Source organism: Gobius niger, assembly GCF_951799975.1.
Source record: "Gobius niger genome assembly, chromosome: 13".
NCBI classification, from domain to species: Eukaryota; Metazoa; Chordata; class Actinopteri; order Gobiiformes; family Gobiidae; genus Gobius; species Gobius niger.
The window spans coordinates 2,467,252-2,484,927 of NC_136864.1; the positions used below are offsets into that span (position 1 = coordinate 2,467,252).

General features: G+C 48.4%; 2 protein-coding genes across 2 annotated transcripts in view; both read right to left on the reverse strand.

Moving 5' to 3' along the window:
* Window positions 1-1,386: 1,386 nt before the first annotated feature.
* LOC306972744 (sodium- and chloride-dependent transporter XTRP3-like) lies at window positions 1,387-10,377 on the reverse strand (the record flags this gene model as incomplete). The annotated part of the gene is made up of 11 exons (XM_079569450.1): window positions 1,387-1,530; window positions 1,604-1,769; window positions 2,300-2,459; window positions 2,692-2,893; window positions 2,966-3,128; window positions 5,861-6,102; window positions 6,200-6,310; window positions 6,475-6,702; window positions 7,177-7,268; window positions 10,048-10,188; window positions 10,254-10,377. 11 exons carry the CDS (start codon window positions 10,375-10,377, stop codon window positions 1,387-1,389), a joined length of 1,773 nt encoding a protein of 590 aa, XP_079425576.1.
* A 2,981-nt stretch (window positions 10,378-13,358) lies between these two features.
* LOC306972745 (sodium- and chloride-dependent transporter XTRP3-like) overlaps window positions 13,359-17,676 on the reverse strand; it is a gene marked incomplete at both ends in the record, with an annotated part of 28,836 nt that continues 24,518 nt past the window's right edge. Inside the window, 5 exons of the mRNA XM_079569451.1 lie at window positions 13,359-13,502; window positions 13,576-13,741; window positions 14,306-14,465; window positions 16,771-16,972; window positions 17,061-17,223. Of these exons, the coding sequence (XP_079425577.1) occupies window positions 13,359-13,502; window positions 13,576-13,741; window positions 14,306-14,465; window positions 16,771-16,972; window positions 17,061-17,223 (835 nt within the window). The remainder of the gene's footprint in view (window positions 13,503-13,575; window positions 13,742-14,305; window positions 14,466-16,770; window positions 16,973-17,060; window positions 17,224-17,676) is intronic.

Sequence of the window (17,676 nt, forward strand, 5' to 3'; positions counted from 1 at the left end):
AAATGGTCATTTGTTGTATTCGTCACAATAGGAGGTCATACTTACTGAAATCAGAAGATATTTCAATCAAAAAAATATTAACAGGTCAAGTTATATTTTACCATAGGAACCCTTGTGTGAGAGCAGCTTCAAAATTCTTAAATCCATTAAACTTGTGAGTTTCTACTTGGATTTCTTTGCAGGATGTTAGAATAGCCTCCCAGAGCTGCTGTTTGGATGAAAACTGCCTCCCAACCCCAGAGAAGTATTTTTTGTTGAGGCTCCAAAGGTTCTCAGCAGGGTTGAAGTCAGGGAAGGAGGGGGTCCACATCATGAGTTTCTCTCCTTTTATGCCCATAGCAGTCAGTGATGCAGAGGTTTTCTTTACAGCAGGACATGGTGCGTTGTCATGATGAAGAGGATTATTTTGTTCAGGAAAGCACGGCTCTTCTTTTTGTAGCATAGAAGACAGTGGTCAGTCAGAAACTCCACATATTTTTCAAAGGTCATTTTCACACCTTCAGGGATCCTAAAAGGGCCTAAAGGGACCGACCAGCTCTCTCACCATGACTCTGACTCCGCCACCTCCTTGTTGACGTCGCAGCCTAGTTGGGACATTGTGGCCATTCACCAACATGACTGCAGCCGTTTCTGTTCATCAGCTTCAATGAACAGTTTAGGGGAGGCTGGATGGAGGTTTTATGCACAACTGCAGCCTCTGGAGGGTCCGACACCTTGATGTTCGGGAGACTCCAGAGGCACCAGCAGCTTCAAATACCTGTATGCTGCTTTGCAGCATCTGTTCTCTTAATCTGATGTGTTTGTGTGGCAGAAACTGTCCATATTGTGCCATTATCTGCACAAACCGGAGTGTGCTCTGAATCATCCACAAATCTCTTATCTGTATGATGATTACGCTTCATCTTTCATGAAATATCGAAGGTTTTCATACCTAGACCAAGGCATTCAACTATTTCACGCTTTTCATCAGCAGACAGACCCTTTTTCTTTACCATATTGCTTGAAAATGATGACCTGCATAATGAAGTGGAACATACTTTTCTTAACCTGAAAACTAATCATCCCAGGTCTCTGAGATTAATGTCAGTGATTCATAGAGCCCCAAGACACGACAACATCCATGAGTTTCATTATTATTGTTTGTTTTTTTTTACCTTTTTGACACAAAAATCCAATTTGCATAATAATTTGGAATGCAGTGTAGTTTTGTTGGTGGGTCTGCAGAGCTGTGTTTGAGTGGGTTTAGTATATTATGTATACGGTATAGCACATTATATTGGGCTGGGTGGGGATCTGCTGCGTTGGACGTACGTTTTTACCAGGATATACATTTATAATGTCTTTGAGCGAGTCCTCCTGCCTCCTCTGGTGGGGTTGGTGGTGGGTCTATGTTCTCCCTGTGCCTCCAGGCCGTCTCCTCGTACAGTAAACGTACAGAGCAGTCACTGGTACACACATGACAGACGACACTATCAACAGTCCGATCATGGCTTGTCCAAAGACGGGATACTCTGTGATCACCGACCGACCCTGAGGAAAAGCACAGCACCGTTACAAACATGTCCAGAGGCGCTGTAGATGCCCCGCTGTGTGCCAGCCTCACCAGCTCCTTGCTCCAGGCCTGGTAGGTGGGGGTGCCGCCCTGGATGTAGTTGACGATGTAGAATATGAGCACAGCGAACAGGAGGAGGGGGCTGACTCCTCCCAACATGATCTTCCAGTACCAGCTCGGCTCATGCCCCAGCATGTCCTCAACGTCTTTACAAAACCTGTCATTTGGAAAAGCAGCTCATAAACCAACATCTCAGAAAACTTAACCAAAGCCCTTCTCATCCTACGCCTTCATGTACTCAGTACATCCAACCTCTGCAGTAACTGCTGTATGAGGACACAGTTTATGTAGTAATGCTGCCTGGACCAAACACCTGCGGTCTGAGAGAACAAAGTGGACAGTTAGTCCACTCTGATGCTGAGGCCGTTTTCCTCATGGAGCGTCTGAAGCTCACTCAGGGTGGGCCGAGACAAACTTTATGAATTTGAGAATGAGGAGCAGGAGAGCAGACTGACAGTGCTGTCCATTGAATAAATCAATGTGGATTTATTTGACATGACTTGTTTGACAGCACATTGTTCAAACAGTTCAAAGAGTCTTTTCTCTGAAGTGTGAAAAGCAAATCCTCCTGTATCTTTTCTATTGGTTTTCAGAAGTGCATTATTGTCATTTAATGTCATAAACACGTCCTTATGTTAAGTGTTCTGTGAGAAACAGAATGGACTGATGCTGTTGAGCAGGACGCACCTCTTGAGGCCGTAGATGTAACTGACAGCGATGAGCTCAAAAAGCACCACGAAGAACAGGGAGATGGTGCAGCCGTAGTCGTTGAAGATGGAGAACCAGTAGTTTCCTGACGGAGTGGTGAAGCCCAGCCCGAGCAGGAGGCAGAAGACGCACACAAGCCCTGGAACACACACGGCAGGGTTAGGGTTCACCAATCAGGAGCAGTCCTGCCAGCAAGTGGATAATCTGTTACTTTCATCCTGTTTTTGTGGTCGGGGAAACCTACAGACACAGAAAAACATGCTGCAACTCCACAGAAAGGCCTCAGGCAGGGCGGCTGCACAAATCTGCACCAACGGACCCTCCGCCAACCGCTCACAAACTTTGTGTCCCATGGGTAGTCGCGTCTGTACCGTTGAGCAGCTCTTCACTCAGGTGGGAGAAGACCTTGAAGTCCCTCAGGGGGGTGGTGATGCCCGTCACGTTGCCGATCATGGTGCCCATGCCCACCAACAGCAGCATGAAGAAGTAGAGCACAGACCAGATCTGTGACAGGGGCATGTTGGTGATGGCCTCGCTGTACACGATGTAGGCCAGACCTGTGCCCTCCACCGCCTGGACACAACAGCACCAGGTCAGACACTTTCACCAGATTAGCCCCCCCAGTCTCCTCACGCCACAGCTCACCGTGTCCAGCTCTTTGTTGAGATCACAGGTCTCCACTTTGTCAGCGATCTCTGCAAACTCCAAAGGAAACGAGGAGTTCAGCTTCTCCACCCACTCAAGCACGTTCTCCTGGGAGACGAGGTCTTCAGCCAGACTGAAGGTGTTGATGAGCAGAAGACGCACCCTAAAAACAAAGAAGCAATGAGGAAGATACAAATATGTTAAAGGTAAGAATGAGTTTGGTCCAGAGTAGAACCAGTATTTTTAATTCAGTGGTTTCCTCTTTCATTGTTTGTGATAGAAATATCATGGCCTATAATATTTACTGTGTGTTCTCAATGAAATGATGTCCTGACCAAAGACAGAATTTAAACTTTTATTCGATGGAATTCATGACTGTTGTTTTCTTGCCAGATCTGACATAAGGTCAGTCACAATGATCAATCAAAATAGATAAAGAAGTGGTGTTTCCGTTTGATTTCAGTGCACTGGGTCAGTCACAAGATGGCCGCCAGAATGGCCATTTGCTCCAATGTCTATGGCCACGTCCAATCTAGAATTGTATTAAAAATCCCATGACGTCGACACATGATTGTTTTAGTTGTTTTTTATGTTTTATTGAAAGGATCCCAATAAGCCCAGCCAAAAAGTCCTTCTGTTTTAAAAGATTTAAATATGCTAACAGTTAGCTTAGCTAGATACAGCTCCGCCTCTCACTCGAGCCACAAAATATAAAGACATTTCTATCAAACAAACTCAACTGTATTCAATACCATCCATCCATCCATCCATTTTCTTCCGCTTTATCCGGGGCCGGGTCGCGGGGGCAGCAGTCTCAGCAGAGATGCCCAAACTTCCCGATCCACACACACCTCCTCCAGCTGTTCTGACCCCGAGGCGACACCAGGCCAGCTCGGAGACATAGTCCCACCAGCGTGTCCTGGGCCTTCCACGAGGCCTTGTCCCACTAGGACATGCCTGGAACACCTCCCGCGGGAGGCGACCAGGAGGCATCCGGAACAGATGCCCGAGCCACCTCAGCTGCTCCTTTCGACGTGAAGGAGCAGCGACTCTACTCCGAGCTCCTCCCGGGTAACTGAGCTCCTCACCCGATCTCGAAGGGTGCGCCCATACACCCTGCGAAGGAAACTCATTTCGGCCGCTTGTATTCGCGATCTTGTCCTTTCGGTCATGACCCAAATCTCATGACCATAGGTGAGGGCGGGAACGTAGATCGATCGGTAAATCGAGAGCTTTGCCCCGACTCAGCTCCCTCTTCACCACGACAGACCGATACAGCGACCGCATCACTGCTGACGCCGCACCGATCCGTCTATCGATCTCACGCTCCATCCGTCCCTCACTCGTGAACAAGACCCCGAGATACTTGAACTCCTCCACTTGAGGTAAGGACTCCCCACCGACCTGAAGAGGGGAAGCCACCTTTTTCTGGTGGAGAACCATGGCCTCGGATTTGGAGGTGCTGATCCTCATCCCGGCCGCTACACACTCAGCTGCAAAACGCCCCAGAGCAGCTGAAGGTCCTGATTTGTTGATGCCATCAGAACAACATCATCCGCAAACAGCAGAGATGAGATCCTGAGGCTCCCAAACCGGACACCCTCCGGCCCCTGGCTGCGCCTAGAAATTCTGTCCATAAAAGTAATGAACAGAACCGGTGACAAAGGGCAGCCCTAGCGGAGACCAACACGCACCGGGAACAGGTCTGACCGGCAATGCGAACCAAGCTCCTGCTGCTCATACAGGGAACGGACAGCCCTTAGCAGAGGGCCCCGGACCCCATGCGATGTTGCAGAGACGTGTCAGCCAAGAAAGTCCTACAACATCCAGAGACTTAAGGTACTCAGGGCGAATCTCATCCACCCCCGGAGCCGCCGAGGAGCTTTCTCACCACCTCGGTGACTTCAGCCCCGGTGATGGGCGAGCCCACCTCCGAGTCCCCAGCCTCTGCTTCCCCCTCGGAAGACGTGACGACGGGATTGAGGAGGTCCTCGAAGTACTCCTTCCACCGCCCGACGACATCCCCAGTCGAGGTCAGCAGCTCCCCACCCGCACTGTAAACAGTGTTGGTGAAGCACTGCTTTCCCCTCCTGAGGCGCCGGATGGTTTGCCAGAATCTCCTCGAGGCCGACCGATCGTCCTCCTCCATGGCCTCCCCGAACTCCTCCCAGACACGAGTTTTTGCCTCTGTGACCACACGAGCTGCATCACGCTTGGCCTGCCGGTACCTCTCAGCTGCCTCAGGAGTCCCACAAGCCAACAAGGCCAGGTAGGACTCCTTCTTCAGCTTGACGGCAGCCCTTACTTCCGGGCGCCACCACCGGGTTTGGGGATTGCCGCCGCGACAGGCACCAGAGACCTTACGGCCACAACTACGAGCAGCCGCATCGACAATGGAGGAGGAGAACAGGGTCCACTCGGACTCCATGTTCCCAGCTTCCCTCGGAATCTGGGTGAAGCTCTTCCGGATGTGGGAGTTGAAGACCCCACTGACAGAGGGATCCGCCAGACGTTTCCAGCAGACCCTCACAACACGCTTGGGCCTGCCAGGTCTGACCGGCTTCCTCCCCTGCCAGCGGATCCAGCTCACCACCAGGTGGTGATCGGTTGACAGCTCCGCCCCTCTCTTCACCCGAGTGTCCGAGACACGCGGCCGGAGGTCAGACGACACAACTACAAAGTCGATCATCGACCTCCTGCCGAGGGTTGCATTAAAGTAGATTAGGTAGACTGGTTAGGGGGCGCTAAGGAATAAGACTGACCTCAAAAACACTTTTACTACTTACACTGCGTAAACTATCCACCAGGGGGTGCTGCAGCGCTCTTAGCACCCTGGGTTCCCACGGCTGTGTTTTTTGCAGACGATCGAACTGTATCATAGATCCATGATCTGACCTGTCCAGGCAGTTCTCGTAGTTGAAGGTTGCTTTGAAGCCGTAGATGGCGAAGGTCACGATGCTGGCGAAGATGGATGTGAAGCTGTTGATAAGTGACACCACGACGGCCTGCCGCTCGAAGTTGTAGTTGTATTGGTTGTAGGAGGAGAAGGCGATGAGGGAGCCAAAGCCCAAGCCCAGCGAGTAGAAGATCTGTGTGGCCGCGTTGATCCAGGCGCTAGGGTTAGCCAGCTCCTCCATCTAAACCAGGAGAGCACAGAGAGGAGAAGTTTTCAGCTCCTCCATCTAAACCAGGAGAGCACAGAGGGACAATCAGGTAGACCTGCTTCACCCGTACCTTTGGTGTAAACAAGTAGATGATGCCGTTGGTGGCTCCGTGCAGAGTCAGGCCACGGATCAGGTAGATGATCAGCACGACGTAAGGGAAGGTCGCTGTGAAGTAAACCACCTGAAACAGACAAACAGATCAGCAGGTTCTGATCTATAGGACCTGATCGGTTAAGAAGCCAAGAGCACATTCTGTCCTCAGAGTTTCTTCTGACTCATCTTATTGTTTTTATTTACTGTGCGTTGTGTTCAGGAGATGAATGTGACGCCGGGAGATAAACGTACTTTGCCGCTCGACTCGATTCCTTTGACGATGAACAGGAAGGTCATGCACCAGGCCAGCGTCAGGCACAGCGCTTGTCCCGTGTGCACCCCCCCGTTGTACTCGATGTTGGGGGAGATGTTCAGAGTCTCCCTGTAGAAGAAGTACTGCGTGGGCGTGGCCACGGTGCACTCCTCCAGCGGCTGCGTCCCATTGGCTGAGAGCGGACAGGTGGACCAGGGCAGGACCGCCTGGACACAGCACGGGGGGAAAGACACTTATGTGGATCAGCGATGTCTTGACACTCGTGTGCCTCGAGCCCATTAAAGGAACAGGCCGATGTTTCTCCAGACTGAGATGTTCTTACCTGAGCTTAGAGGAGTTGATGTGTACCTCTGTGGTCTTTGTGCGTGCGCTCAGTTACGCTAATAGAAAGGCGTTGTTAGCTTTTAGCCTCTCCATGGCTCCAAACGGGTGTGAAGTTAGAAGTTCCACGATCCAAGTCTAGTTGCACAAAATTGTTTTCTATGCAGATAAAATGCAGAAAAGTGGGAGAGTCTAAATGCCAACCACGTCTTTGGTCTATTTGACAGCTACGCATCGACTCGTCTAAGGTCAGGTATGAACATAACTCAGTATGGAAAAACGGTGGACTGTTCCTTTAAGAGTCTGGTCTGGAGGAAAATGTCCCCTCGGCCCGGGGTGTGATCACTGGGGTCGCTCACCTGAAACGAGTGGAAGAGGTACCAGAAGCTCCAGCCGTTGATGATGTTGTAGTAGAGGCAGGTGTAGATGGAGATGAGCACACTGGCCATGCCTGGAACCAGCGACAGGAGAGTTAGAGTTTCAAGGACCTGAAGGATCCATTTCAAATGTCTGGGCTCATTCTACACATTAGGACATTGCTAGAACATTTAGGGGGAAAAAAATACATCATTTTAACTAGAGATGCATCGATCCAGTTTTTTGCTACTGTAAGCCACTAAACAGGTGCGCATGGGCGGTGATGAATGTGCGGGTTCCGGCTTTCTCTCTCTCTCTGCCTCCACTTCAGTAAAACAGGGACACGGTCCAGACCTGTCCTCCAAAAAGACCCTCTGCTTTGCCTTATTCTACACCTCACATCGGTCTGTTACATTGGTGGCAGCGGTGCTGGCGTCGCCGCCCTGTCCGGTGGTGGCAGCAGTTTGGACGGACATTGTCACGCGGAGACGCCTGTGGTGTCGTGGTGGATGTCGGGGTGCGGTTCTTCCCCGCATAGTTTGGACGTGTGTTTGAGGGGAGCATGGCTGTTCTGATTGCCACTGGACGACCGGACTTTGGGCTGGCCTTGGCCGGGACATGGACGACTGTCTGGGGGAGTGTGTGCTGCAGACGGGCGCCTGATTGATCAGCGCCGACTAGGGCCGACGTCGGGGTGCCAGATGTCCAGTCCCCTTTGGCGCCAGGCGTGTTGGGGAAGCCCGAATCCAGTGCCGTCCTTCGGGAGCCAGTGTTGATGTGGTTGTGCCTGTTGGGGTGTCCTGTCGCCATTTGCCGGGAGGCCTGGTGTTCCCTGCGTGTCTCGCTGGTGCCGGGAGGCCTGATGTTCCCTGCGTGTCTCGCTGGTGCCGGGAGGCCAATGACTCCCAGCGTGTCTCGATGCAGCCTGTGCGTCCTCTCGCTGGAGGACAGGATGCCGCAGACTCAGATGGCTTCCCTCGCCCCTCATAGTGTGCTGTGTTTGTTTATGCATGTATTATTAACCTGTTTCCTGCCGCCCGATCAGGGAGCTCGGGTTAGGGGTAGTTAACCCTGAGGGTTAAGAACGGCAAATAAACTAGAAAGTCTTGGCTTTCAAATGAGGTATCACACTGGCATATAGGCTGTAAATTATCCAGTCAATACGCTTTGAGAGTTGGATATAAAAAAATGTTAACCCTAACCCGGAGGTAGCAGGTAACAGGTTAATACATTTTTCGTTTTTTTTTGTTCATATGGTGGAGTGTTTATCCTATTTTGGAGAAATGAGGACATTTCTTGAGTGAGGGGGGAGTAAGCCACTAAACAGGTGCGCATGGCCGGTGACCCATGAACTGCCATCATAAATGTGCGGTTTCCCTCTCTCTCTGCCTCCACTTCAGTAAAACAGGGACACGGTCCAGACCTGTCCTCCAAAAAGACCCTCTGCTTTGCAGAGTTTCTACTGATATCACTTTCTTAAGATAAACTGTTGGACAAACATTTAACAAGGATCACGGGACCTGTTGGAAAGACAGATGGGTTTTAATGCCCCCTTGTGGCAACTAGCGGTAAACGCACTTTCCAGGTAGGCCACGCCACAGCCTCAGCTTTACTTTAGTTCAGTTCCACACGAGGCTCAGATGCAGTGGCTGAAGCCGTGTGCGTTTTTGACCACGAGTAAGATAAGCCTTAGCTCTGTGGACAATTTACATGTGTTTGTTAATGTGTGGGTCGTGTATAGATGTTTATTTGTGTTCTTGGGTGCAGTGTTCTCTTAGTTTGTGGAACTAAGTAGAATGCTAATGCTAGTATGCTAGTGTCCTGCTAGCATTATTATTTAGAGACCCTTTGTTGTGTTATGTTTATTAGGGCAATTGTAGTAATTATCGTTTTATTATTATTTCTTTGTAGACCACACACACACACCTGCAGCTGGATGTCAGAGCTTCACTAACATCTTAATCCCCGCCTGAAACGAGGACATTTTCTCCAGTTTGACTTTACCCAAATCTAAAAGCGTCTGGCAAAAATCGTCAACATAACAAGGATAAAAAATAAAGGATCTTGAAATTAGCTCAAAAAGGTGTACCCGGTTATGTTGTGTGTTTTTTAGTATACTGATACTCACAGCAAACTAAATGGGGGACCAGTGTATCTGGCCAGTGAGCAATGGGGTCCAACAGGGGGGTGTTCTGTCCCCAGTGTTATTTAACCTGTATTTAGACAAACTGTCGACTAAACTCAGAGCCTTTAGTCCAAGTGCAGCTGGTTTACAGCAGTAAGTATCTGCTCTACCTATGGTCTGGTACATGACACTAACCTCTTAACTCCCGCCTCATCAGATTTTTTTTTCATAATCTTTTTTTGGGTATTCAACTAATTTTTGTCACATTTGTGTCATTTTTTCGTCAATTTTCTGTCACTTTTTTGAAAAAGCGGCAAAAATGTCACAAGAAATTGACAAAAAGTTGACGAAAAAATGACAAAAAATCGACAAAAAAATTGAAAAAAATCAACAGAAAAATGACGAAAATTATGAAAAAATGACAAAAATGTGATAAAAATTTGACAAAAAAATTACACAAATTTGACAAAAAATTACCAAAAAAATGACAAAAATGTGATACAAAAATGACTACAAAGTTACAAAAAAGAGTTGAATACCCAACAAAAAAATGATGGAAAAAAAATGTGATGACGTGCGGAAAAAGATCCTCTCGGTTCAGGCGGGAGTTAAGAGGTTAAAGGTGGTCAGGCAGGTTTAAAACAGCGCAGCATTAACCTGTATTAGCAACAATGCAACCAGTATTTCCATAAGTCTCATTACAGCATGATTAGCTTCATTTTCTTTTTGTATGGAGGAGGTGACTCACCCAGGCCCCCCAGGTACGGGCTGATGGCGGTCCAGGCTCCGATGCTGCCCAGGCGCATCTTCTGACCGATGGCCAGCTCCAGGTAGAAGAGAGGCATCCCCTCCAGGAACAGCATCAGCAGGTAGGGGATCAGGAAGGCCCCTGCACAGACGACGGTCAGAGAGGCCTCAGTTCTGCTGCTCTGATGTGGCAGACGCAGCACTCACCTCCTCCGTGCATCTGGCACAGGTACGGGAAGCGCCACACGTTTCCCAGTCCCACCACGTACGTCACGCAGGCCATGAAGAACTGCACAGGGTTGTCCCAGTTCGGTCTCTCCCCCTTCTCCATGATGGCGACTGGTCCCGGAGAGAAGAAGAAGCGAGGCTGTGGAGAGAAGAGTCTTCCTCCTGCACAACGTTCCCGAGTCTGTGCGCAGGGTCCGAGGCGCTGGAGTTCATCATGAGACCGAGCCCTTAAGGGGAAATATATAATGCTCTATAAGAGTGGGACGGGCGGGGCCAGGTGAATGTTTAACTGGAACTGTCCTGAAACTCCCCACAGTTCATTTCAGGTCCCTGGGATGTTCACATATGCGCAAACACAGAGAGAAACGCTTTTAAGTCTTTGCAAAAGGTTCATATTGTCGTCTTAGTTTAAACTATTAAAGATTGTGGTTTTAGTTTAGTTGAAGGCATTAATCTCCCCATCCGAACCAAGCACATTTTCTCCTTTTTGGCTTTCTCCAGATCTAAAAACTCCTTGAAAAAAGGCAAAAACAGCTCTTTTTTTTCCATCATTTTTTTGTTGGGTATTCAATTCATTTTTGTAAGTTTTTGGTCATTTTTTCCTCCATTTTTTTTTATCACATTTTTGTCATTTTTTGTCATTTTTTTGTCATTTTTTTGTCACATTTTTTATCACATTTTTGTCTTTTTTTTGTCATATTTTTTGCACTTTTTTGTAATTTTTTGCACTTTTTGGTAAATTTTGTGTCAAATTTTTGTAATTTTTTTGTTCATTTTAGTAATTTTTTTTTTCACATTTTTTCATCAGTTTTTTATCATTATTATTTTTTTTTGGTCACATTTTTGTCATTTTTTGTCAACTTTTTGTACATTTTTCGTCATTTTGTTGTCATTTTTTGGTAATTTTTCGTCAATTGTTTGTAATTTTTTTGTCAAATTTTTATCACATTTTTGTCATTTTTTGTCACATTTTTTTCCCTTTTTTGTCACATTTTTTTCCCTTTTTTGTAATTTTTTTGTAACATTTTGGTCATTTTTTGGTCATTTTCTTGTGACATTTTTGTGACATTTTTGCCACTTTTTCATCAATTTTTCGTCACTTCTTTGTCACATTTCCATCATTGTTTTCGTCTCAGTTTTGTTGCTATTTTCACAGCTTTTTCCCCAGAAGCTTTTGGATTGGAGTAAAGCCAAACTGGAGAAAATGTGCTCGGTTCAGGTGGGAGTTAAGGGGTTAAACAATTTCCTCAAACAATAGTAACTTCCCGGATTTGAAGTCATACAGGTCACGAATAGTTGAAACCCCGCAATATTTCTTTACTTGGTGCCAAATCGCAATCATGTTCTTAACAATAGTGGATTCAGTCGAGTGCAGGTAACTGGGAAGGTCAGGTTCAACAAGTGTTCTCCCATGTTTTTCCACAAGGGGGCATAATCTTTCACAAAATGAAACATCCTGGATCTGAGCTGTGTAGTTCAAAGGTAGTTGGTAAAGTGTTTATTCAGATATGAGAGAAACCTTACAGGGTTTGAAACAAATACAACACTTTAGGAAGAACATTCATCTCCAAAGTGTTCATCTTGTACCACAGGCGCGTGATTGGCCTCCACAATGTTGTCAATAGAAGATTTAAAATACACAGATATGTAAATGTAAAAAAAAACAAAGCCGTGCTCCTTGCTGATGAGAAACACCAGCCCCAGTCTGAGTAAATGGCTCTTCTAAAGGTAAGACTGTTGTTTTTATGTGGCCCACAGTTAGGAGGTGGTTAGAGTAGCCAATGACTGTTTAATTTAATTTAGTTTAATGTTTAACCCCTTAACTCCCGCCTGAACCGGGCACATTTTCTCCAGTTTGGCTTTACCCCAGTCCAAAAGCTTCTGGAAAAAAGGTGTGAAAATAGCAACAAAACAATGATGGAAATGTGACACAAAAGTGATGAAAAATGTATGAAAAAGTGGCAAAAACGTCACAAGAAATTGACAAAAACTGATGAAAAAATGACAAAAATTGGACAAAAAAATGACAAAAATTTTTACAAAAATGTGATCAAAATTTGACAAAAAAATTACTAAAAAAATGTCCAAGAAATTGTCCAAAAAATGTCCAAGAAATTGTCCAAAAAATGACAAAAATGTGACAATAAAATGACAAAAAAGTCACAAAAATGAGTTGAATACCCAACAAACAAATGATGGGAAAAAAATCTGATGACGTGAGGAAAAAGATCCTCTCGGTTCAGGCGGGAGCTAAGAGGTTAAGTGGTCACATGACCCATAGGGGCTGGATCTCAGTCAGCTGATGCAGTACATCCTATGAGCAGGATTTCAGAATATATCCAATAGATATCCAAGCAGCGCTCCTGCATGTTTTAGTTTATGTGTGGGTATAGTTTTGTTGGTGGGTGAAATCATAATTTTAACATTACTATGTTTAAATTATATTATAGATGAAAGCATTCCAATTGCAGTGGCTTTGACGTCAAAGACTGTTCTTCCATCCTATGGCCCCGACAATCATATGAATGTACATGTAAGGTATTGTACATGCAAGCATTCCAAGTGCATTGACTTTGGCGTCAAAGAGTGCTTAGGGCCTCAACATGTATGTTTATCCTGAAACTGTTAACGGTGTGGTCTCGCATGCTTTCTCTTGGGGAAAGGGCCTTTCCTTCTATGGACACAAGCTGGTCTCGATCAGCCCCTCTGAGATTTCCATACCGTTCTTAGGAATGTTGGACTTTAAGCCAATCGAATCTTTACGTACGTACCTCATTTTACATACTATGATATAAATCCATGTCTATCATTATTTCAGTGTGAAACTGTGTTTATACTCTGCACTTTTCTCCCAGTAAATATCCTAATCCACTCCACTTTAAAGTCTCGAGTTTTCCTTTCTCAATCATGATTTCAGTGGGTCTGCAGAGCTGTGTTTGAGAGGGTATTATATGTAGGGTATAGTACATTATATTGGGCTGGGTGGGGATCTGTTGGGTTGGATGGTAGGTTTGATTTAGGTTTAATGTCTCTGAGCGAGTCCTCCTGCCCCAAAGGGCCCCTCTGGTGGGGTTGGTGGTGGGTCTATGTTCTCCCTGTGCCTCCAGGCCGTCTCCTCGTACAGTAAACGTACAGAGCAGTCACTGGTACACACATGATAGACGACACTATCAACAGTCCGATCATGGCTTGTCCAAAGAGTGGATACTCTGTGATCACCGACCGACCCTGAGGAAAAGCACAGCACCGTTACAAACATGTACAGAGCCGCTGGAGATGCCCCGCTGTGTGCCAGCCTCACCAGCTCCTTGCTCCAGGCCTGGTAGGTGGGGGTGCCGCCCTGGATGTAGTTGACGATGTAGAATATGAGCACAGCCAACAGGAGGAGGGGGCTGACTCCTCCCAACATGATCCTCCAGTACCAGTTCGGCGGATGGCCCAGCATGTCCTCAACGTCTTTACAAAACCTGTCATTTGGAAAAGCAGCTCATAAACCAACACCTCAGAAAACTTCAAATCAAAGCCCTTCTCATCCTACGCCTTCATGTTCTCATACAGGACCTCTGCAGTAACTCTGCAGTAACTGCTGTATGAGGACACAGTTTATGTAGTAATGCTGCCTGGACCAAACACCTGCGGTCTGAGAGAACAAAGTGGACAGTTAGTCCACTCTAATGCTGAGGCCACTTTCCTCATGGAGCGTCTGAAGCTCAGTCAGGGGGGGCCGAGACAAACTTTATGATAGAATTTGAGAACGAGGAGCAGGAGAGCAGACTGATAATGTTGTCCATTGAATAAATCAATGTGGATTTATTTGACATGACTTGTTTGACAGCACATTGTTCAAACAATTCAAAGAGTCTTTTCTCTGAAGTGTGAAAAGAAAACTGTTGATGTGTTGCACAAATCCTCCTGTATCTTTTCTATTGGTTTTCAGAAGTGTATTATTGTCATGTAATGTCATAAACACGTCCTTGTGTTAAGTGTTCTGTGAGAAACAGAATGGACTGATGCTGTTGAACAGGACGCACCTCTTGAGGCCGTAGATGTAACTGACAGCGATGAGCTCAAAAAACACCACGAAGAACACGGAGAAGTTGCAGCCGTAGTCGTTGAATATGGTGAACCAGTAGTTTCCTGACGGAGTGGTGAAGCCCAGCCCGAGCAGGAGGCAGAAGACGCACACAAGCCCTGGAACACACACGGCAGGGTTAGGGTTCACCAATCAGGAGCAGTCCTGCCAGCAAGTCCATGGCCTGCTATGTCCATCCTGTTTTTAGGGGTCGGAGAAACTGGAGTACCTGGATAGTAGAAAAAGGGTTAAATCACAATTCCGTGAGCTGCTACCTTAACGTGGTGGGTTGTTTGAGTGCCCGAATGATCCGAGGAGCTATGTTGTCTGGGGCTTTACGCCCCTGGTCGGGTCTCCCATGGCAAACAGGTCCGAGGTGACGGGTCAGAGGCAGGTGCCTCGACGACCTGGTCCGTATTCGCAGCTTCTGGCGTTCAGGACATGGAACGTCACTTCACTGGGGGGGCGGAGCCTGAGCTGGTGCGGGAGGTTGAGAGATACCGGCTAGATATAGTCGGGCTCACCTCCACGCACAGCTTGGGTTCCGGATCCCAACTCCTGGAGAGAGGCTGGACTCTCCATTTTTCTGGAGTTGCCCGCGGGGAGAGGCGGCGGGCTGGGGTGGGTTTGCTCATATCCCCCCAGCTCAGCCGCCACGTGTTGGAGTTCACCCCGGTGGACGAGAGGGTCGCGTCCCTACGCCTTTGTTGTCTTAGCTTATGGGCCCAACATTGGTGCAATCTGAACCCGAGTGGTGTTCAGTTATTGGACTTCTGTGCTAGTCACAGTTTGTCCATAACGAACACCATGTTCGAGAACAAGGGTGTCCACAAGTGCACGTGGCACCAGGACACCCTAGGCAGGAGGTCGATGATCGACTTTGTAGTTGTGTCGTCTGATCTCCGGCCGCATGTCTCGGACACTCGGGTGAAGAGAGGGGCTGAGCTGTCAACTGATCACCACCTGGTGGTGAGCTGGATCCGCTGGCAGGGGAGGAAGCCGGTCAGACCTGGCAGGCCCAAGCGTGTTGTGAGGGTCTGTTGGGAACGCCAGGCAGATCCCTCTGTCAGTGGGGTCTTCAACTCCCACCTCCCACCTCGACTGGGGATGTTGTCGGGCGGTGGAAGGAGTACTTCGAGGATCTCCTGATCTCCTCTGGATGTTGTAGGACTGTCTTGGCTGACACGTCTCTGCAACATTGCGTGGCGGTTGGGGACAGCGCCCCTGGATTGGCAGGGGCGCCCTTTGTCACCGGTTCTGTTCATTACTTTTATGGACAGAATTTCTAGGCGCAGCCAGGGGCCGGAGGGTGTCCGGTTTGGGAGCCTCAGGATCTCATCTCAGCTGTTTGCGGATGATGTTGTTCTGTTGGCTTCAACGAACCAGGACCTTCAGCTGCTCTGGGGCGGTTTGCAGCCGAGTGTGTAGCGGCCGGGATGAGGATCAGATGGTTTCCCCTCTACAGGTCGGTGGGGAGTCCTTACCTCAAGTGGAGGAGTTCAAGTATCTCGGGGTCTTGTTCTCAGTGAGGGACGGATGGAGCGTGAGATCGACAGACGGATCGGTGCGGCGTCGGCAGTGATGCGGTCGCTGTATCGGTCTGTCGTGGTGAAGAAGGAGCTGAGTCGGGGCAAAGCTCTCGATTTACCGATCGATCTACGTTCCCACCCTCACCTATGGTCATGAGATTTGGGTCATGACCGAAAGGACAAGATCGCGAATACAAGCGGCCGAAATGAGTTTCCTTCGCAGGGTGGCTGGGCGCACCCTCCGAGATCGGGTGAGGAGCTCAGTTACCCGGGAGGAGCTCGGAGTAGAGTCGCTGCTCCTCCACGTCGAAAGGAGCAGCTGAGGTGGCTCGGGCATCTGTTCCGGATGCCTCCTGGTCGCCTCCCGCGGGAGGTGTTCCAGGCATGTCCCAGTGGGTCAAGGCCTCGTGGGAGACCCAGGACACGCTGGTGGGACCATGTCTCCGAGCTGGCCTGGTGTCGCCTCGGGGTCAGAACAGCTGGAGGAGGTGTGTGTGGACCGGGAAGTTTGGGCATCTCTGCTGAGACTGCTGCCCCCGCGACCCGGCCCCCGGATAAAGCGGAAGAAAATGGATGGATGGATGGATGTGTTAAATCATCGACTGGACTGGGTTTGGTAAAGTTGAAGACATTTTGCTTCTGTCACATAAGCTTCTTCAAGCTATTCAGGTCATAAAAGACCTGAGCACCCGGAGGAAACCTACTGACACAGGGAAAGCATGCAAACTCCACAGAAAGGCCCCATGTGAGGATTGAACTGAGAAGTGCTGCTGGACACATCTGTGCCAACGGATTCTCCGCCAACCACTCACAAACTTAGCATTTTCCCTGCCTTAGTGTTTGTGCATTTTGACAGAAAGACCCCGTTGTGTCCCATGGGCAGTCGCGTCTGTACCGTTGAGCAGCTCTTCTCTCACGTTAGAGAAGACCTCTAAGTCCCTCAGGGGGGTGGTGATGGCCGTCACGTTGCCGATCATGCTGCCCATGCCCACCATCAGCAGCATGAAGAAGTAGAGCACAGACCAGAGCTGTGACAGGGGCATGTTGTTGATGGCCTCGCTGTAAACGATGTAGGCCAGACCTGTGCCCTCCACTGCCTGGACACAACAGCACCGGGTCAGACACTTTCACCAGATTAGCCCCCCCGGTCTCCTCACGCCTGCTTATGAGTTCACCACAGCTCACCGTATCGAGCTCTTTGTTAAGATCACAGGTCTCCACTTTGTCAGCGATCTCTGCAAACTCCAAAGGAAACGAGGAGTTCAGCTTCTCCACCCACTCAAGCACGTTCTCCTGGGAGACGAGGTCTTCAGCCAGACTGAAGGTGTTGCTGAGCAGAAGACGCACCCTAAAAACAAAGGACCAATGGGAAAGATACAATTTGGTGTTGCAGCAGTGGTTGCTGCAACACCAAAGAAAACACAAACCTTTACTTATGAGCTTCCGTTACAGAAAACAGTACTGAAAATGTCATCCATGCCTTGGCAATAAGCATTTGTGTTGCTGTGGGACTCTCTACACTCGGTGACATTTATAGTGAAGCTCCAGCATATGGCCTCGAGTGGACCAGCAGCACCTTGATGGGGTTCTCTACACTCCTTCCAACCATTCATGCTGGCAGCACGAGTGGACCAGCAGCACGAGTGGACCAGCAGCACCCAATTCAGCCCCAGACAATGCCACCAGCCATGTAGACTCACACCTGTATAGGCTTGCCCTGATTACAGCACCTGCGCAGCATGGTGCACTTGTGGATGTTGTGGCTAACAAAAATGCTAAGAAAAATGCTAAAAGCAACGTA